This window comes from Antechinus flavipes, chromosome 3, assembly GCF_016432865.1.
Source record: "Antechinus flavipes isolate AdamAnt ecotype Samford, QLD, Australia chromosome 3, AdamAnt_v2, whole genome shotgun sequence".
Taxonomy (NCBI): Eukaryota; Metazoa; Chordata; class Mammalia; order Dasyuromorphia; family Dasyuridae; genus Antechinus; species Antechinus flavipes.
Window position 1 is genome coordinate 541,169,629 of NC_067400.1, and position 23,088 is coordinate 541,192,716.

General features: G+C 34.8%; 1 protein-coding gene across 1 annotated transcript in view; it reads right to left on the bottom strand.

Annotated features, from left to right (window-relative positions):
* The window catches only part of SUCLA2 (succinate-CoA ligase ADP-forming subunit beta), a 35,144-nt gene extending 13,863 nt beyond the window's left edge, over positions 1 to 21,281 (bottom strand). Inside the window, exons 1-7 of the mRNA XM_051987333.1 lie at positions 21,049 to 21,281; positions 13,060 to 13,240; positions 10,349 to 10,448; positions 9,985 to 10,147; positions 4,488 to 4,616; positions 1,421 to 1,559; positions 68 to 229 (exon numbers count right to left, since the gene is read on the bottom strand). Coding sequence (XP_051843293.1) covers positions 68 to 229; positions 1,421 to 1,559; positions 4,488 to 4,616; positions 9,985 to 10,147; positions 10,349 to 10,448; positions 13,060 to 13,240; positions 21,049 to 21,138 — 964 coding nt within the window. The 5' untranslated portion in view covers positions 21,139 to 21,281. The remainder of the gene's footprint in view (positions 1 to 67; positions 230 to 1,420; positions 1,560 to 4,487; positions 4,617 to 9,984; positions 10,148 to 10,348; positions 10,449 to 13,059; positions 13,241 to 21,048) is intronic.
* Between the last annotated feature and the right edge of the window lie 1,807 nt (positions 21,282 to 23,088).

Here is a 23,088-nt window from a genome sequence, read left to right on the forward strand (position 1 = left end):
TAGATTTAACAAGTCATCTAAATAAAAATTATATATTAAGCAATCATATGCATCACACATACAGTACCTAAACACCCAATGCTTCCATCTAAGCCTATATAGTTGATATCTGCCTTAGCTGCTTCTTTGTCTCTCTCATCTTCCTGAGTCCAATCTTGCAGGTCAAAGATTTTCTTTTGACGATAGTATGAATTAGAGTCAAAATTGATCTTCGCATCCATACACAGCACTTAAAAAGAAGAATAATGGTAACATGATCTTAACTTTGAATCAAAGACAAATGATTTTCAACAGTATATGATTGAATATTCTTCCATTAGGAAAACCCATCTACTCTCATTACTTTACCAGCAACAAATATTTCACTTTTATCCCCATTGATAGAGTTATGGTCAAGTATTGACAAATTAAACTTCCTGTTAAGCAACATTCCTGGAAGTTAAGTCTGTCAGTGAGCATCCCCACATCCTCATGTCAATTCACAAGCAAATGTACTAAAATTCAGCAGGCAAGTAATTCTAAAATACAAAGTAGCCATATCCAAAAGTCAAATAAAAGTCAAAAATTATGACATTGATAGAATAATTTATTATACTACCTCTGTGCTTTCAGAACATCACCAAGAAAATAAGAGTATCCAGTGTTTTCATTTATGCAAGTTTCCAAGCAATTACAGTCAAAATCGAAATCAGACTAAATAAATATTCTTTGCAGACAAAAATGGAGCTCTATATAGTAAGGTAAAAGCTGGCTCATTGGGAAAGAACCTAATGATGAAAAAGATTGAAATCAAAAGAAAAAGGGAATGGAAAAAGATGATATGGAAAAATATTATCGTGGAAACAACAAAGATAAACTTGGACAGACTTCAAGAGATAATGGAAGATCTATGGGGTCACTAACAGTCAGTCATGACTGAATAAAACGAAAGTGAATAATTGCAGTTTTAAGTATATTAACAGAGTTCATTATGAGACCCAATATTGTCACTGCCTTGTACAATGCTTTGTAAAAGCATAACCAATGTCCTGTGAGACAATTATCAAACTTATATACTCAAACTCTTATATTTACATCAGCATTTTAATTTTAAAAAGTAGTAAGTTAAAATCACAAACTTTCTTCAAAAATACATTTCAAAATAGTCATAATTCCCTCTAACATCTAATTTCTATTTTACTCACCCTCAACATATGTACTATGCCCCATGCTTGTCCTTGAGGTATCTGTTTTAAGGCTACCTGAGGTATCTTTAAAGTTTCTTTTGTATCATTATTCTGCTTTAAAATTATAAATCAACAGTTAAGGATACCTAATTCAAGTTATTGAGTGAAATGTTAGACATGGGGAGATAGATTTCATATATATTTATAAAGATAATACCAATAAATATTTTTAATGATAAGAAATGATACTTTACCCCCTCCATCTGCATCTTCTACCATTGGATTTATTTCTACCATGGTTGCATCATATTTCAAAAATAGTTCATACAATTTCATCATGTTTTCTGCTGCTGAATCCACAAGATTTGAAGGAAATCCCATATTCCGGGCAAGCTGAAATCAACACATAGCACAAGTTTTTTCTTCTAATTTGTTAATGTATAGTCAACACATTTTAATAATAGAAAGTTATTTTGCAGTTGTAAAAATTAGGAGCAAGACAAAAACATCTTTTTAAAAATATTTTTAATATTTTATTTTTAAAGTTTCTGAATTACAAAAGAATTCTGGTAAAAGCATTTAAGTGAGGCAAGCAGGGAATATAGCAGAATAGAGACAGATTTAGTCAGAGGACATGACTCCAAACCTGTGCTCTACCACTATTTGACTATGGGCAAATTACTTCATTTCTGTCCCTCAGTTTCCTTAAAATGTAAAAATGGAAGTGTTAGACTAAATCTCTAAGGTTTCCACCATTATAAAAAATATGGAAATACTAGTGAAAAGATACTTTAGGATATTCTGAAAATCTGTACATAAAAGGATAATCTAATTATGTTACAAAACTGGGTTCTTAAATGATATTCCAAAATAATCATTAGCAATTTACTTGAGAATATAATAAGCAGGAGCTAGAATTATAATTTGTGAGTTATCAAAAAGACTAAATGTCAGTGCACTTATCTCTTATTTCTAAAGTCACTTCAGGTTCGAACATTCTGTGATTCTATAATTCAATGTACAATAAGTGAACAACTAAAACTACCATATTTCCCATTCCTAACAGTAATAAAGTATTTTCTCTTCAAGAAGATTCGTTTAATAAACATAACAATGTAAAACTTTGACTTAATGCTTAAATGAACCTTAAAAATCAAGCAACAAAAAATATCAATTATAGAAAGCAGATAAGAGCTCATTTAGTAGAATGATTCATGGTTAACCTTTTGCACTTATTTTGATATATTCTTCATTTAAAGAACAATCTGATCATGACTAGAATTTCAGAGTTTAAGTTTTATTAATAGCTATGTCACATGAACTAATCACATTACATTTAAGTTGCTATGACTATTTCCAAAAAAAAAAAAAAAAAAAAAAAATAGCAAAGTTACAAAAACTACCTTTCCTTTCAAGTTGTTTAGATTCTGATATTTTGTGAAATGTAATGGAAAAAAAAATAGATTCTTACAACAAACATTTTATAAATATTGTGTATGTGTATTTGTGTGTGTGTGGGTGTGGCTATGTGTGTGTGGCTATGTGTCCAAATGAGTTTTATCCCCTTCAAAGTAGCTATCTTGGAAAGCTATATTCTTATTCTAATAACATTATTACTCATCAAAAATCCAAAAATTTTGGAACTCCTTTGATATTGCCTACAAAGACTATAGAATACATTTAATTTTCAAACAGTGGCAAATCTTCACCATTTGAGGATAGATATGATTCTTGAAAATGGTAAAAAGTTGTTTGTAATTAAATCTGGTAAGAAAGGAAGTCAATAAAGCTGAGTACTAGCACTTTTGGCCAAAATCTATTTCTCAGAAAGTACATTTGAGAGCCAAAGCATTGACAAAGCAAATATTACAAACCTTTAGGCCATGGCTTACTCACGTCTGAGATGATCTCAGACCTTGAATTTACAAGTTCTACATGAACTTCTGTTTTACAATCCCTAATTCTGGCCCTAGTCAATTATTTATCCTGTATAAACTAGCATTGTAAAACACTCTAGTCTGTGGTTTTCTTATCCCAATAAAAATCAATCAACACTGCAGGACGGAGTGGTATAAAAAGTACTGGAATACAAAGTCAAATAACCTGGGCTCAAGAATCAGTTTTGGTCAGCCATGTATCTCTGAACAGTTATAGCCTCTTTGTACTTCTACTTCTTCATCTGTAAAGAAAATTATATCTGCACTGCTTTCCTGAACACATTATTGCTCAAGATTGACACCAAAATACAGATTTGAAAAGACACCTCTCCCCATTCCTTTTTTACAAGAGGCTATCATATCAAATGAGAAAATATGTGGAAAAAAATACACAAATATACAGCACTATGCAAATAAAAAGTATTTTATTTACTTGTGATTCTGATTCATGTTTTCTTGGATTTCAGCTACACTGGAATTTTTAACTGTTAACTTTGAATTTGGTCTTAGGTCAAAAAGAAAGTACCATGTTTCATCACTTGCTACTAATTTTTCTAAATATGGAATAAAATGTAAAGCATTCCTTTAAATGTCAAAAGAAATGTCAAATCTTCATTGCTCAATATCACCACTCCCAAGGATTGAACAATATTCGGTGTATGTGAAATTTTCTCCTTAAGTCTATTCTTTTAAATATATTTAACTATTAATTTTAGCAATAATTATGGTAGTTTGCATTTGTTTGAATAAAAAAGTCTAAAATGCCAAAGGCATTTCACTTTTGAAAATTAACTCTTAGAACCCTTTGGACATTTTCGTTAGTGCTATAGAGAATTTAATAATTATTCTGTTCTTTATCATGGTTATTATTACCCCTACCATATCATACCTTTTATGAAAATCAAAAATTCTAGCTCTTAACAATACTTCATTACCAATTTCTTTTCACTGGTGAAGAATCAATTGTAAATTTAACTTCATACAGATTTGATAATATTGTTTTAACTAAATAAGTCACTCATTTTAACATGGATATGAAACAACATATACTTATACTATACTTAATAGCTGCTAATATAAAATATTACTCCCATACATTAATTTGTGCTGTTTCTCTTCAACTTCAACAGAGAAAACAAAACTACATCTCAAGATCTTATAATCATACCTCAAATGAAACTGTTCTGGACCTATGACATTAGTGAGAAGTAAAATCAGCAAATTAAAAACTAGCCTTGGAGTCATAAAGACTAGATTTGAGCCCTACTTCTAAAACAAACAGCTGTGTTCACACAAGACACTTCATTGTGTAAGTTTTGCTTTTTTTAATATTTATAAATGTTCTCAAATTGCAAGACTGAGAAAGGGTGTTGAAGCAATTTACCCTAGCAGCTTGTTCCATTTTGATGCCTTCCATAATATCAATAGGTTCCTTAAATATTGCTTCAGGATTCTCTGCTGCAACATCTTCAATGTTGACACCACCTTGAGAACTTCCAATCAACACAGGACCCTAGGGAAAAGATGAAAAATCAGATTTTAGCTCACTCAACAGGATGTGTTATACGCAATTTCAGATTGCTAAAGGGATACAAGAGGGCCAAAAAAATAGTAATACTGCCTACAAAAAAGGAAAGAGCAACATACCTACTGAAGTAATTGAAGAATACTATGTAACATAAGGTATTTCTCAAAATATATCATCACATAAGCTGAATATTAAAGATATAAATGCTAAATCTATATAATGGAATATATTATTCCATGTATGTAGCTGCATTAAAGGCAAGAAAGATCACCCGGTATAGTTATTTTTGAACTATGTTCTCAATAAGAAGGACCTACAGATAAGAGAGTTTAGAAAATATATGTCAATGATGAGAATTTGCTAGCCTTTTATACTTCAGATTTTATTTTAAAATGTTATGTCTTGGGATAAAACTCCATCTGCATCCAGAGATAATTATGGAAACTAAATGTGGACCAAAGCATACAATTTTCTTTCTTTTTTTTTGCTAAGGCAATTGGGGTTAAGTGACTTGCCTGGGGTCACATAGCTAGGAAGTGTTAAGTATCTGAGGCCAGATTTGAAATCAGGTCCTCCTGACTTCAGAACTGGTACTCTATTCACTGCACCACCTAGCTGCCCCCAAAGCATACAATTTTCACTTTTTATTCTCTTTGCTTTTTCTTTCTCATGGTTTTTTCCTTTTATTGATTTTTCTTTCACAAAATGAGTAATATGTAAATGCTTAAAATAAGTGTACATATATAATCTATATCAGATTGCTTGCTATCTTAGAAAGGGAGAAGGTTAAGGGAGAGAGGTCCTCCTGATTCCAGGGCTGATACTCTATTCACTGCACTCTGTAGCTGCTCCCTATAAGGAAGACAGGGAGAAAAAAATTTGGTATTCAAACTCTTACAAAAATGAATGCTGAAGAAATTATCTTTACATGTAACCAGAGAAATAAAAAAATTGAATTCAAAAAATAAAATAAAATGCCGTGTCTTACATAAGGAGAAAAACATTAAGTAACCAGAATTCTCAGTTCATCATTCTGTACACATACTTCAAAACAAGTAATCTGTTCTGCTGTACTATTTTATTATTAAGTATTCATTGGATAATAAAGAAATACTTTTACAACAAAAAATTCTGAACAAGGTTGCAAATACCAGTCACAATATTTTCAGTATTGTTGGTTATATTTAAGTTTCCTTATAATAAATAGTTTGTATGGTAAAGAAAAAAAGTATATGTAAAGTATTTATGAAGATATCCTAAAGCGGCTTAGAGCAAAGAATGCTAGGTTTGAAATCTGAACGAGCTATGTTTGAATGCTAGCTTTGCCACTTTCATCCTGTGTAAATTTAAGCAAGTCACATCGCTTCTGTGGGCCTCTATTTCCTGCTATAAAAATTGTGGAAACTGAAAGAACAAAAACTGGACTTTACTGTATCCAGAATGCCCTCCTAACACTAAACACTAAGTCTGTGATTCTTACAACAAAACAACAAATTCAAAAAATACAATATATAATATTATATGTTATAAATACATAATATAATAATCATACTATTATGTAATAGAAATACATTATAAAAACAAAAATAATATAACTCATTACATATTCTGCAGCACTTCAGCAATGAATTAATTTCCCTAATACATAGCATATATCTCTCTCAGGAGTTCCCAACTTCTTGCAAAAAGGGCAATTCCAGAAAAGTGATCCACTAGCAAAAGAAATTTCTCTCCCTCCCTGTTCCATCCCTTGAGATTATGGTTTTCCTTTAAGAGACTCTGCAATGTCCCAAAGCTGGGTACAATCAAGACAGTGACAGTGGCAAACTGAATCATTTGGTAGGTCTCATCATTTAGAGAATCCTTCTATCACCTAGATTCTGTGTCAAATAGCTTCTATAAAAACAGTGAATATATGTTTTTTGCCTCACTTGACAATAATAATCAAAGAATCAAAGTTATTTCCATTATTACATCTTTAATAAGATTCTTTGCCATATAAATGGATGAAAGATGTAGAACTGTCAAGTATTGCAGAAGTTGTCTAGTTCCTCTAGTCCTTCATTTTAACAAATGAGGAAACTGAGGTCTGGAAAAGGGTGATTTGTCCAAAGTCAAACGCAAAAGTACCAGAGGCAGTATCTGAATCCACACTATCCCTCCTATTGGATGGGTTTTGATCTACTGAATCAAAATATTCTTATAAGCAACAAATAGATAACACAGTGATGTTCCTACAGCTTTCAGTGAATTGTGGTTGCCAGATATGGCCTGCTGTAGAATATAATCCACGAAATCGTCCTTGTTCCCTTTTCATACCTTCAAAAATGCTCTTAATTCATGTATAGATTATTCTTATAAAAAATTTTAATAGGTCTTTTCCCACTTTTACCTGTATGTTTATTTCTTTTCAGTTTCATTTTTAAACATCCCTAGAATAGTTAAATGGATCTCTCAGCAAGCTTTTGAGCTATTATGAGTGATTATGTCCACCAGCAGGTTTTATGTTTCAACAAATTCTGGAGTTAGATCAATTGATTTTGAAACTATGTCTCTGACTGTTGAAAATCCTACCTTGGTACCTTTATAACAACTATCCTGCAAATGAAAAGAGTTCTCTGAAAGTTCTAGTTCTCAAAATAAATAAAAATTTTAAAATTATTTTGCCCTTTTCTCACTGTAATGCTGCCTTTGAAGTAGTTGGGTATGATTTTCTAGATTTCCTCAACTGAAGGTGAGGCAGATATAGATGTACAACATTATCTGCAAACAAATCTTAAGTCCATCCAGTTTCTGAATATAATACAACATATTAATAAAACCTACCTACATCTAGTACCAGCTAAAGATAGAAATATTAATACATGTCAATGACAAAGCAACCTAATACCATAATCACTCCAAATCAGCAAATGGATTTGTTTGGGAATTTCAAAGATCACTTGACAAATGATGCCAATACACATGCAAAAAACTGCAGTTTCAATAGAAAAGTCTTTAAACACATTATGTTAAGGATTCTTTAAAAATTACTCAATATCATGTGCAATAAAATGAAATTGTGTAAAGATTTTTATACTTTTAGTAGGGTTCTACTACCACCTAGTGTTATGCTTTAGAAGTACTTTCATTGTACAAAATAAGAGGAGAAAAAATGTAGGATCTGAGAGCTAAAAAGAGCAATTGGCTTGCCTCCTTCCATTTTACAAATGAGGGAATTAAAGGCCCAGAAAATTGTCCATAATAACAATAATAGAGCTGAAATTCAAACCAAAACCTCCCGACTCCAAATTTTTTCCACTACCCTAGTAGAAACAGAATAAACCAAACAATCAACTCACTCCAAATATAATGATCTGTCCACTAAATACTAAGCTAATAAAACAACCCAAATTCTCACCTTACACCCATCCTATGTCTAGGAATCTCCAATCTTTTGCAAAGAACTCGGATGAGTTCAATGACTTATTGCAGATTCTTGAGTCTGCAATACAGACGTTATACATTATTTTAAAAAGTAATTTATAGAAATAAAACATAACTAGAGGTTAGAATAATTAGGTATATTTATAGCAAGAATAAGGATTCTATATAAAAGCTATTTTCATAAGCTTCTTCCGTTCAACAGATTTTCAACTGCCTACTAAATAAAGTTCAAATTCCTTACCCTAACATTCAAGGCCTTTTACAACCTGGATCCACCTCCTTTTCAGCCTTCCCTTACACATTCTTCTTCATGTACTCTATTTTCTAGGCAAATCAGATTTGTTTTGTATGTGAAGGGGTCTATGTGAAAGAAAACAGGAAAGGAAGGTTGGAACCAGGTTGCAAAAGATCTTGATTGATAAGAAAAAGGACTTTTATTTTGTAGGCAACAGTTGAAGATTTTTTAAAAGAAAATTTAGAAATATTTGCTATATAGACTCCCCTCTGAGTTAGCCAAGTCAAATGATCAAATACTTAAGCACTTACTGTCAGTCAGTGCTGAGCAGTAGATAAGGAATACAAATAACAAGCAAAAAGACAATCCCTGCCCCCAAGAAGCTTATATCCTAAAGCAAAGGCAACACATAAAAGAAGCAAGGGTGGGGAGAGGGATACCTTGACAGAGAGGAAGATGGCGCAGTGATAGAGCACTGGCCTTGGAGTCAAGAAAGCCTAAGTTTGAACTATATCTTAGATACTCATCAGTTATGTGAGCCTAGGCAAGTCATTTAACCACTTGCTGCCTTAATTTCCACATCTGTAAAATGTGGAAAAAACAGTTCAAGGTTATAAAGTGTTTTCAAATTCATATAAATTTTAAGCTACTATGAATATCATCATTATTACCACAAAGGGACATAGTGGCAAAATACAGAGAATAAAGGATGGCTGAGCTAGGTTATTTCTCAAAATGGAGGTAACAAGGAATTCATCAATGGGAGAACTGAAATGAACTGAATTACCAATTGGGTTACATTAAATTTTCTACAATTACTAATGATTTACGACAAATCCTCTCTTTGGTACTAAAAATTGAAATAGTATTTTTAACCAAAAGAAAAAAAGTTAGTTTTTACACAGATAATATAGAGGGTCAAGCAATAGCCTTCAAAACATAAGGAGACTACAAATGCTTAGAGGAATACAATTAATATATAAAACAGATGTTAATTCTGTTCCTAAATAAAACAGGCTCACCATATATTATGAAACCTTAAAAATAATTTAGTACAACCCTCTCAATTTATACATTTATGTTAAGATTTCAAACTGTACTCAAGAATTATTATTAGCACTTCAACCAAAAAGAAAAACACAGCCTACATCTTTTATTTCTCTTGTCTTGCCTCCAAGAAGCAAGTATTCTTCAGTTTCTTTCATCTCTTTCCATCTGAAAAATCCAATCATCTTCAGCAGAAAAATTCATTTAAAGCTTCTAACTTCCCAACCAAACAAAAAAGAAAAAAGATGCGTTAAGATATGTGCAGGATACTTCCTCTCTTTTCTCTCAAAAGAATGGAGCATTTATTTGTAAATTCATTACTTAATCACTTGGTTTGTGCCCTGTAGCAAATTGAGAATGCAATTTCTAGTATAAGATTAGCCATAACAAAATACCACAACAAAATGGGTATCCTAGGGAGTTCATTGTAATGGAATTTCATTTGCAGTTGTCTTTTTATCACTTCATACAGCAAACTAACTTATTTAATAATTACAATACAATTAAGCTATACAAATAGTGGAGTTATGATATAAACAATATAATCATATTCTATTTTAAGAGGACTATCTGATTCACCTAAAAGGATTTTCGATCTAAATATACCAATTTTACTATAAGAACATTCTGTGTATAATTACTTACTTGAAAAGTCCTTTCCATTGTTATTGCAAAGTAGTATTCCCTCCTGGGATATCTTCGCTCACAGACCAACACATTATTGCATATCCTGCCCTTTTCTCCTGTTTGCTTGGTAAATAGCTTCTTCCCAATCATTTGGGCAGAAACAGCTTTTGCTTCTTCTGGACTGAAAAAAGAAAACATTTTCAAACATCACAGCTCTTCTCTAAAAGATTGATAGTGATCACATTATAATTATAAAAGTCATGTAACATTATAAATCTCTTATCTAATATTTAAATCTCATAATTACAATTACTTTATAAAACTAATAAAAATATTTTTAAATTTTTTTCTGAAACATGTCTGACATTTATGACAGACTTACGAAAAAACTATCTTCACTCCACCTTTGAGGCCACTCTCAAATGTTCCTTTTCCTCTACCACCAGCTAACACTTGTGCCTTTATCACGATGTCATTAGAACCTAAAAGGAAAGACAATCATCAAATATGAAATTTAAGCTAACTGTACACCAGGTAATATACATTGTAGTTATTTAGGATCTATCAAAAAGGCATATTAGAAGAAACACTTCATTTATCTATTTGAGGCAGACAGGTAGTGTTGGATTTAGAATCAGGAAGAAGTGAGTTTACTGATTCTAAAACTAGGGGTTTAGCTCAGTTTTCTCATCTGTAAAATGAGGGTAATAATAGCATCTACCTTACAGGGCTGTTCTAATAATCAATTGAGACAACATATTTAAAGTGCTCTGCAAACTTTGAAGTGCTATAAAAATGCTATCATTACATTTATTACTGTCATTATTATCATCACTTAGGAATCAAATATTCCACATAAATAAATTTTCCAGAAAACTGAATTTCACAAATTCCTTTTAAGTACCAAAGGTTTTATATAGCTTTAATTAAATCTTTCTATAAAAAGTCAGGAAATATTTATTATATGCCTATTCTATGTAAGACATTGTGCTTTATGTTAGTCACACCTGCCCTCAAAGCATTTATATTAATTTACAGAAATACTATATACTAGATATACTATTATATTAAGTCAAATTAATTGAAATAGGTAAAAGAACTTTAAAGCCTTAAAGAGCTATATGTTAGCTTTAAAAAAAAAATCTAATCAAAACAATGTCTCCAGAGGAGACAGAGTGGAAATGGACTCAAGGTACAAGAAAAGGTATCAAAGTAAGGAAAATCACAAGAAGGGCATATGCATAAAATATAATCATGACTACTAGTTAATGACTAGTCATGGTCAGAATCATGACTTCTGAACCTTCAACTGTTTGATTTTTAAATTCCTTTCCCTTTTGAGTTCATAATTACTGTCTTATCAATTCAGCTTTTCTCACTCTCCTCAAAATATGAACCGTTCATAAAAGCATGCTTCTGAGTTGCTTTTCCTATTAATAATAAAAAAAAAAAAATACTTGTTTTCCTATTATAGCCTGATGATTTAAGACAAGACGAAAAGATTCTAACTTTATCAGAATAGTTCATTTAAAAGTGGTCACCCTGATTTAAGCAGTACATGAAAAGGTCTTATTTTCTCATTTATATTTTTCAAAAATTCTCATTTTATTAGGATCTCATTCCTACTATGTTTTCTGAACTTTAGAAATCAGTTTATCTGATGTATTAATATATGTTAGCACACACAGGGTCCACCTCCTTTAAAGAAAGTTTGCCTTTAAAAAAGCATTCTATACAGATGAAAAATAATACAGAACCATGGCCAATCAATTTTCTTAAAATCTTGACATTTCAGAGTTGTTCTTATTTTATAGACATACAAGAAGCATAGCAGATTTCCAGGATATGTCAATCAATTATTTTCACAGAAATTACTGAATCACAAGACTTCTATTGTCTATATAATACGGACAAAAATAATGGAAACTAAAAAGTTATCTAATACACACCAAAATAAATGAATGAATGAATGAATAGGCAAACTCTTATACAACAAAACAATCGGCTATCATCTGCATGCACAGGTCCAAGAACAAACAACATGTTGAAACAATATCAAAACTTGCTTGAAAAAAACGCTTGAAATTGGGTAATTCAAAAAAGAATGGGGAAAATTAAGATGCACAGCAATCAACTTGTACTCTCAATTATCTAATTAGATACACTTATTTTGAAAACAAATAAGGAAATGTCTATAGAAACTTTAAACTGAGAAACATATTTGACCATATTTTCATACCTTTCTTATATAATAAAACAAAATCTAGAACATTTAACAGAATGTAGTAATTACTCACGTATATCTAGAAAAGAAATTTACTTTAAAGAGGACTACATAGCTAACGCATTACTAATTATATTCACTTATTAAATCTAAGACCTCATTTTTATTTATTTATTATTTATTTATTTGTTTACTGAGTCAATTGGGGCTAAGTGACTTGCCCAAGATCACACAGCTAGGACGTATTAAGTGTCTTGAGGCCACATTTGAACTCAGGTCTTCCTGACTTCAGGGCTGGTGCTCTATCTAGCGTGCTGCCCCCATGCCTCATTTTTTTAAAGAACTAATCACAGTTTTGAAAAATATAAGATGTCATTTTATAGAACAAAATGGCTAAAGTTTCCAAAAAATTTTAATTTATAAAGTAAATCAATTTATTACATTGTTGGTACCATTTTTCTAAGTTCAATGTCTCTTTAGCAATAAATTTTAATTTCATGACAAGGAGAAGGTATCAGCTGTGATCCTTATCCTTTCTTCCAGTTACACACACTTGATATAAAATACATATCTTAAAATTAACCTAGATTTTGGATTTTGTTTTTCCTAGATCACAGAACTAAGTGTCATCTGTAAGTCACTTATGTAACCATTACTGTGACTAATAAATTATAGAATTTCAATCAAAGGTTATCTAAATTTCCCCTGATTTTTTAGTGAAAATAAGACTGTCTTAAAGAAGTAAAGGTATAAGACATAAAATGAAAGCTAATAAATTTCTTACCAGGAACATTAAGGAACAGGGAAATAGTTTACATAATATCAAAGTTTACTTTTTACCGAGGCAAAAACTTTTCTTAATTTAATACCTAATTTTTTAGCAATTGCATAAGCTTCATCTGGTGATTTTGCCACTTGTCCATTAGGAACAGCAATGCCAGCTTCTTGCAATAATTCCATGCTCAGGTATTCATGTAATGAGAGCTTCCTTTGTTGCTGCTGCAGCAGCTGAAAACCTTGGTTGTTCAACAATCCAGAACTTCCCAACACCTAGAAAAAAAGGACAACTTACTTTCTTCACTTATATGTGTATACCCACACACACATACACATGCACACAAGCATCCATCCATATTAGGTAACAATTTCAATGGGAAGGAAGGTTGAGAAGGTTAAATGTTTTTGCATAAACAAAATCAATTAGTTAAAATTAGAAGGACTGAAGCAGGTTAACTTGAGCAATAAAAAACTCTTGACAACAAATTTCTCTGATAAAGATCTCATAGTCAAGAAATATGAGGGAAGCATGAGGGAGGATGGGAGGAAGATCTCAAAAAACAAGATATATAAGCATATATATACATATGTGTGTTTGTGTATGTATATATATGAATTTTCATTTAAAAGAGCTGTTCCCTAATAGTAAAAGGATATGAATAAGCAGTTTTCAAAGGAAGAAATACAAACTATTGACAATTATATGTAAAATATGGGGCAAATCAGTAATTAGAGAAATGAAAATTAAAGCAATTCTGAATTCCATCTCATACCCATTAGCTGAATGAGTGGCCCCAGAAAAATGGAAACACTAAATGTATTCTGAAAACCAATTTGGAACTAGACCCCAAAAAATTACAAAACTGTATATGCCTTTTGACCCAGCTAAAGTACTACTATCCCAAGGAGATTAAATAAAGAGAATAAACTGATAAGTACCAAATTATTCATAGTAGTACTTTTTTATATTGAATAAGAAACTAAAGGAGTGCATGCCCACCTACTAGTAATGGCTAACCAATCATAAAATATGAATATAATGGGCTATTATTGTACCAAAAGAAATGACAAAATGGATGGTTTCAGAGAAACCTGTTAAAATGTGCATAACCTGGATACAGAATAAAGTGAGCAAAATGAGAACAATTTATATAACATAAGAAATACTGCTTTGAGAGACCTAAGAATTATAATAAATGAAATGACTCTAATTCTAGTATACTGATGACTGCTAAATATCTCTTGAGAGATGGACTCAAAATACAGAATAAAACATACATGTTGAAATAGTCATCGTAGGAATATTTTACTGGACTGTGCATTTTTGTTAGCACTTGGTTTTTCTATTTTCCCAACAGAGATGACTGTGGAAGGAAGGATAAAAGGGTTAGATTAGCCCCATCCCACCCCTCAAAAAGACAGAAAGAATAAGATCATTAAGGCATCTTTTTAAAAATTCAAAGAAAACACAAGGCCAGAAGGAAGCACAGACAAGTATGGCAGCATTAAAAAACTAGAGAATGACCTTATTATGTACTTGGAAACAAAAGCAAGCTGTGCATAAGAGAGATTTATAATTCTCTCTCTTTTTTTTCTTCCTCCCTCCCCCCCCCACTTTCTCTTTCCTTCTCCCCCTCCCTTCCTGCCTCCCTCCTTCCTTTTACTTTTCTCTCTCAAGTTTTTTTCCTCTAAGCTTTGAGCAATTCACCTTTGAATGACCAGCACTAAAAAACTGTATTGACCAGCTTCAGGAGTCTGACTCAATTCTCTGGATCTTCAATTAGCTCAAACCACTCCAAATAGGATCCTATAGGATGAACCAGCGCCCATTCTCAGCAGGAAGTACTTTCAGAAGATCATCATCCCATAAACCAAAGGACTGCGGGCCCCATCAGTTTAGGAAGAAAAGATCAATGGATCCCCAAGTACCCAGTGTTACCCAGTGTCTGAATGGGTTCCCTATAAGGTATTCCTTCGATTCTGGGAAAGAGGAAAGGTTATGTAAGATTAATGCTACTCCTACTACATGCTACTAATGCTACTCTGGAATTTAGGATGAGGACATAGTTAAGATTTGGGTTAATATTACTGAGAAAGATACCCCACAAACATTTCATTTACCCTTGTAAATGCGTAATTACAAAATGCAGAGGACTGACTAGTCATAGTCAAAGAATTACAATAAGTATCTGTGTCTTAATAGGGAAAAGAGAATTTTATGAAACTATCTATCCAATTTGTAATAATCGTTGGTTTACTACAAGAACTGGACATTTTAGAAAATGCAGATCAAAAAGTAAATTGGGAATAGATGTAATAGGTTTAAATCTCTTAGAAAGTCAAAGCAATAGATACCACTATCAGGGCAGAATTGGCAAAGTACTTCAAAGAATCTGAACAAAAAACAATTTCTATGTCTGTGCTACAGTTCATCCCATACCCAGATAGTAACATTCCCTTTGGATGTGGAAAAACATGAGAATGAATTCATATGCATGGTCTTCCTGTCCTCACAATAATACTACTCCCTTATTCCAGCTCTGGGAATCAATCAGCTTGCCTCCCATGTTAGGGTGAAAGATTCCAAAATCTAGGGATTGTATTGGTAAATCAACTAGGGGTAGCTCTGGCAATTTCCCAGAGATGAGCATACCCCCAAGCAAACCTTGGCAGCATTCTCAAACCTACTTTGCCTGAGAATTGAGTGGGCACCTGTGCAAAGATCCAATTGATTATTCCTTTTACCCTAGTGTTCGATGAAGAAAATAAGACTCAATCAGGAAGAATTAAGTCAAAGACAATAACTGATGAATTCAAGGCTAGAAATTTAATTAGTTCTGGATTTGGGTCATTCCTATTCTGGTAATAAATATTGGATAAATTACATTAGGGAGATAGTCAAGGAAATAGAAAAGTTAGATTCCCCTAGCAGAATGACATGGCAAAACAGAATGACTCTGGACAGGTTATCGGTAGGAAAACAGGGAACATGTGTTACAATTGGAGATAGCTTCACCCCTGGTATGGCCTGTCAGAAGAATTAGCAGAGAACTCTATGTAAGGAGATTTGTGCAAGGGTTAATAGACTTTTAAGAAGTGGTCGGTAAAATAGTGTTAGCCAAATTTGAGGGATTTAGAAAAAGATGTGGAAACCAAATTATTTTTAAAAAGAAAAAAATGAAATTGTGAGAAGTGGATAGACATTTGGTTTCCACAGTTATGAAAATTAAGTTGGAGAAATTAAACAAATGAGAAAACTGAAACCCACAAGGACATCAAAAAATAATCAAGGGTAGAGGTTAGTTATCTTCCCCAAAAAGAATGTAAGAATGTAAACTCTTTGAGGGCAGGGATTGACTTTTGTAATCAGAGGTGGAAGCCAGAGATTGGAAAAGAATCTTTCATTCTTTGCCCCCAGGGTTACTCAGAAACCTCCCTTCTAGAAAGTAAACTCCTGGGGGGGGGAGGGGGAAGGGGGGGAAAGTGGGCAGGAACTGTCTAAGTAAGAAGAGGTGAAGATTCAGTAACATCCAATTAAAAGGGAATCAGGAGAGGGACTTGTGCTTCAGGATAGGAAAGAAAAAACTGCTTTTGGAGTTTCAAAGTTGTGTCTATTAACCTAGGCACCCATTCTTGCAAGAATATAAAATAAATCTTTCTTGCACTCATCAACAAGTCACTAGAGTTCTTGGTAACATATTTTGTTTCTTACAAGATGAAATGGCTTGAGAATCTTCTAACCTGTTTAAAAATCCTCTAGAGGCAAATAAATGGTACAGTGTTACACAAGCCCTCAAGTCAGGAGGGCCTGGCCTCAGATATGTAACACTTCTGGGCAAGTTACTTAAGTAGCTAAGTAAATAAGTAAGCAAGCAAGTAAATAAATAAGGATCTTCCAAAGAGTTTTAGTAGGTTTTGAAGTCAGTTAAACATATAAAAAATTTAACACTTTTCAATTAAGTTTGCAAGAAAAATTGACTATATCTGGGAAGATAAAAATTTACTAACTGTATTTCAAGAAAAAACTTTACATAATTGGTATATGCGGTTGAAAAATGATTTAGTAGCACAGCCAACCAAATACTTCTTTCCACCTAGATCTACTTTATCATTAGGGAGGAGAAAGTGAAGTTGCTGACTTTGCACAGTTCACCCACACTTAATTTCAAATCACTTGCAAGTCAGATCAGCACCTCCCAGATGTCATAGTCCTTTTCAAAAATGAAGGTCAAACAACAATCTTTTTCTCTCCCTCCCTTTCTTCCTTTTCTTCCTCATTCTTTCTTTTTTTTTTTTTTCCTTTCTCTTTCCTTCTTTCCCTTCCTCCTGTACATATAGGATATCAAACCTTGACCGGTAGGTGCCCAGCTCAAAAGAATGTAATTTTTTAATCACTGAAACCTCCCAAAATTCTGGGACTTTACTGACTAGAGTTCTTTCTTAAGGACTATGTCAACAATAGGTCACGGCAAAGCTCCAACAGGTGAGAGTTGAGGACCAGACGGGGAGTCAGAATGAATGTAAACAGGGATTGTTTCGGATTAGGCCAGAAACCTTGAGGGTCTTCACCTCCCAGATTAAATGTTTTGGTTCGGGTTTGGGTTTGGTTTTTAACTAGATAAAAGCCATTCTTAGCCTCAATTCTTAGCAGGTCTTCCACAGAAGCCAGGGCCATTTCCAGATATCCAAATCTATCTCCTGCCACTGGAAAAACATTGCTCTAAAGGAGAAAGTGAAGCTGTGATTTTGCCCAGCCCACCCTCACTTAAATCCCACTCACTAGCATGTGATAGCATCATCTACTTTACAACAACTTTATCATTATGAAGTATCTTTTTTCAGCTATGACAGTCATTAAACCAAGTATCTGAATAAAATGAACTTTAAAATTAGCCCTTTCAATGACTATGTCACAAATAATTGAATCAAGAATTTCCAGAATGAAGCAAATTCAATCCTATTACATTTACTAAAAATAATACCTTAGTGAGAGAAAAAAGATTTTTCCTCCCTGTTCAGTGGGGAAAAGGAGAAGTAAGTAAATCTTCCTATTTACAATGCAGTAAACCTTTAGCTTTGATTTTATTTAACCCACAGGGATTCCTAAAGCTATTCCCTCCCAAGTCACCAACTCCATTTGCAAAATAATGGTCATGTAAAAGAAGAACTGCAAAACAGGGGCAAACTGCAAATTAAAAGTATCTGCCTTCAAGGGCTTTACATTCTATCAGCCTAAACCGAAGAAAACCAACTAATTTGGTGCAGTTAAACCGTTACAGACATAATAGGACTTCAGCAATCCTTTGCCTCATTTAAAGTTAATTCATATTAACATTATGCTCGTCAAAAGGCCTGTTTGGAAATTTCCTGGAATTTCTAACTACATTCTTCCAAAACAATTCAATGGGAAGCTATGTTCTATATTATGTCTACTTTGTATCCATACATTGTTAGAATTTGGCATTCCTTGGAAAATACTGACCACTGTGGTCAGCAACTGACCTGAAAGAATGCTGACATAATTATGAAAAATATAATAAAATGAGCAATAATTAAAAATCAAATTAAAATTAGAGATTAGAATTTTTTTGAGTAAAAATATTTTTAACTTCTAAAACTTTTTAGACATGGATGAATGCTACTTTGGTCCAAAGGTAACAATTCCAAATTAGTCATATTTATTATAGATCAATTAAAAAGTTTTAGTATATAAAAACACAGATTGAAACACATAATGTCAAACTCCAAAAGCTGTAAATTAAATTTTCATCAGCTATAAATTAAAATTTTTGCATTTGATACTCAAAAAGGTCACTTTACCTAAATAACATTTTCTCTTCTTGACATTATTAGGACCATCTTCTTTAACAATCCTGAAATGCACACCTGCAACCCAACAGCATCTTCCTTCCTCATTCTGCTCACTCCACCAAAAACAAGAGGGAAAAAATACTAACAATGAGAGGAATGAGGCTAACTACTACCTCTAATAGTAATTATCTGTGTGACCTTGGAACAAATTATTTAACCCCTCTGACTCTGTTTCCCTCCTCTGCTCCTACCTTCCTTATTACCAGGTTTATAGTAAATGAGGGACCTCAAACCCATCAGGGAGTAAGGAGGATGTGTATCCCAAGCATGTGAAGACTTGCCCCATGGAATGGGCGACCAGGAAGGTGGCTAAATGTGGGCAGTGTGGAACACTTAAGAGTAAGCCAGACATGGAAGACCTCAAGGTCATCCAATGCTTCGCCAATTTTCCTTTTGTTCTATATAGAATGACCTAAGAAGAGGGGGACGGATGACTTTGTACAGCTCTGCATCATTTAAATATAATTCATGCACAAATCAAGGCCATTACCCAGAGAGGTCAAGAACAGTCTCCAAGAGCAAATACAAAAATTCTATTTTAATATTCAAAGTCCTTTATGAACCATGACCCTCCTCCATTTCCAGTCTTTTTATACCTTATTTCCCAGCAACATATTCTTCAATGAAGAGACACAGATAATGCATCAAACCCTCCATATCTCTCCCCTCCAGGAATTCTCTCTGGCCTCACCTGGAATGCTCTCCCTTCTCAGTTCCAAATACAGATCTCGTTAGTTAAGTCCCAAATTAAATCCCACCTTCTACAGGAAACCTTTTCCAACCTCTCTTAATTCCAATGGTTTCCCTCTTTTAATTATTTCCTATTTTTCCCAAACATATATATATATATATATATGCATATATATCTTTGTATATATTTATTTTTGCAAGTTATCTCCTCCATTAGATTGTATGAGATTGTAATTGAGGACAAGAATTGTCTCTTGCCTCTTTCTGTAGGACTCAGTGCTTAGCACAGGGCCTGCCACATAAGCACTTAATGTAAGTTTATTAGGGCCATCGAGGTGGATAAAGTGGTAGGCCTGAACACTAACCTTCCTGTATTCAAATCTGGCCTCTAATTCGTGCTAGCTGTGTCACCTTGGAAAAGTCACTTAACTCTGTTTATACCAGTTCCTCGACAGTAAAAAGCGCAGGAGAAATGGCAAACCACTCCAGAATCTTCACCAAGAAAATCCCCAATGACGTCACGATGAATTGAAGACCGAACAACAAATACTTATTGACCATGAAGTTTTAAAAAAAAAAAACTTCTCTGGCTTTTGCAGTTTGCGTGTCAACTTTATTATGATCCTCAAAGGTACAGAAACTTTAAGGAAGGTTCAGAAAAGAACACTTACAAAGCGCTGAGGATTAGGAAGAGCAGGGAAGAATGCCCGGGAGGATTACTTTAAGTTAAAGATATAAATAGCTTCAGAAACTGCTCAAGGTCAGAAACAGTACATCCTGAATAGATCATGGAGTCCGTTATATCGGAGGGCTACATCTCAAACTTCTGAAGTATACCTGAAGGAGAATAACGACACCCACGACAGCCCCTTCGCCACCCCAAGTAAAAGAAGCGTCGGATAGGACGCACCACAGGTCCAATGAACAAGTGTGACCAAGGATGTTTGCAACAAGAATTACTTCTGACATTAACAAGGACAAGTGCATCTCTGTTCAACTAAAATGCAAAGTCTGGCTGGTGACTTGTCCTAAAAAAGTAAGATGGTTTGCACGCTTCCTCAATAGGGCATGTGCAGGGGGGAGGAGAGGGTCCCCTAGATTCCCGGGTCTCTCGCCCACTGGTGACAGATGAACACTGTGTACTGTGACACTGGTGACAGAAGTACATCTGAAGGACATTCTCTCCCTCCCTCCTTCCGGCCCTCCCCCCATTCCTGAGGAGGCAGCAGCTGGAGCCCCGCAGAGCCCGGCCCGGGAGGTGGCGGCGGCGGCTGCTCCCCAGCTCAGTGTCGGCCTGCCGTTGCCGCAGCGCGACTCCCCACGCCTCGCGCCTAGAACCGAGGTAGTCCGGGGAATAAATAAGGCCTGGACCGAGCGACTGGGTCGAATGTCACCGGGAGCGGGGTGACCTCGGCTCCAGGGCTCAGGCTCCGACCCTCCCCTGCGACCACCGCCGCCGCTCTCTCCCCACTGCTTCACCCCCACTCCCAGCGCCTCTCCTTAAGGCCGGCAGTCAGTACCTTGGCGGCGGCCCGCAACGTCGTCCGGGGCCCATGACTCCTCAGCACCGCAGCGGCGGAGAGCCGGCTGAAGATCATGGAGGCCGCCATTTCTGAAGCTGAAGGCGACCCCGCCGCGATCCGCGCAGGCGCCTGAAGACGAAGTAGGCCGGCTAGCAGGAGGGCCGCTCTATCTCCCCCCACGACCTGGAGGACCCTCTCAAACTTCGCTTCCCCTGACGATTACCGGGGAGGAAAGAGGTGTGAAACTCTATGGTTGTCAGACGCCCCGGCGCCGCCTGGTGGGAGGTGGTGTTGGCCTGCAGCCCGAAAGAGGAATTGCAGGGGTGGGCGTTGCCCCTTGGAGCCCTAATGCTGTAGCCAGCCCTGCCCAGCCCTGCCCTGGCCTGACCCAGCACTAGTCCTGTGCACTTTAACCTCCCTGGTTAGCGGCCAGAAGTCAGTAGACCAGCACAACAATTAACTGAGAGTCAGTAATATGATTAGTGTATTAAGTGGAAGTAGAACCTCTTGCCATGTGGTGATTAGATTTTTCTGTCCAAAAGCCAAAAAGGAAGGATGTTTAGTGGCCATAAAAACTAGAACTGAGCCAAGAAACTAGCTAATCCCGAGCATAGCTGCAGAGGAACCACAATCCAGACAAGAGAACAATCAACAATCAATCGTGCGCTCTCTCTTTTTGCGATCCTAACCTATGATGTCATTGGGACGACTGGGTGACACTGTGGATGGCAGGCTGGGCCATGAGTCAGGAAGAGCTGACTCCTATCCATGGGTCCCTGAACTAACCATTTAACACCCTTTGCCTCAGTTTCTTCATCTATAAAATGACCTGGAGAAGGAATATCCACTGTCTTTACCAAGAAAACCCCAAATAGGGGCAACAGAGAATTAGAAGGTCTGAAAAGGACTAAATAACATGATGTCATTGAATTAGGAAATCTCTAGTCAAAAAACTAATCCTGGTCAAAAAAAAAATCATCCTCTGCCTGCTTGGCCACTTAGAATCCTTAAAGTTGTCAGGGACTCCGAGAAATTAAGTGAGCAGCAAGCACCCAGTGTCAAAGTCTGAAGGTGTATGAGATAGAACTTGAACACAGGTCTTCCCTGAGCCCTGTTCACTAGCCATTACACCAGGCTGCCCCCTCTCTTATATAATGTTTTAAAGTTTACAATCCTTTGCAGAAATCTTGTGAGATAATTCTCTTTTTATACGTCACAAAAAAAAAAAAAAAAACCCTGACCTAATTTTTCTGAGGTCCTATAGCTAATAAGTATTAGAGTCAAGAGCTCATAGCTTCTTTCCAAATCCTGAGCTTTTCCACTGCAGTATAGGCCAAAGAGAATAATGTTTGCTAGTAGCTAGCATTTATATAGTGTTTTATGGTTTGCAAAGCACTGTTAAATCATTTGAATCTTACAACAACATTATGAGATAAGTGCCACTATTTCCCCCATTTTACAGATAAAGAAACTGAAGCATTGAGATGTTCAGAGTCACACAGCTACTAAATGACAGTGACAGGATTTGAACGTAGATCTTCCTGACTCCAAATTCTGTATACTATATGCTTCCAAAAGGAAATTTTTTTTAATTAAAAAAGGAGCATATAATATAAATCCTTTAATGAGCTATCAATCAGTTCCAAAGATGTAAGTAAATCCTCAGTCAAAGGTCTAAATACAAAAGGCCCTTTTGCATAGGAGTCACTCCACAAATTATGTTTTGAGTGAAGATGTGCCATCCCTTTCCAGCTTCTTTTCCACGACAACTTGATGGCTCATCATGGTCCAAAAGCAGCACCAGTGCAAAAGTTTTTTCAGACTAGGACAAATCTCTAGAGCTTTTTGGTATTTCTGTTATGCCACAATTCTCTTTAACTGTCCTGACTCAGTTTCCTTGTACAAGTTTCCCTTGTCTCAGTCTCCCTAATTACTTCCCTAAGCTGTAAATCTCCCTCTGGTCCATGAAGGCTGAAGACCAATTAGTCTAAGGTTATAAATTGTTAGCCCAAGCAAAATAAACAAGAGAGTAGACCT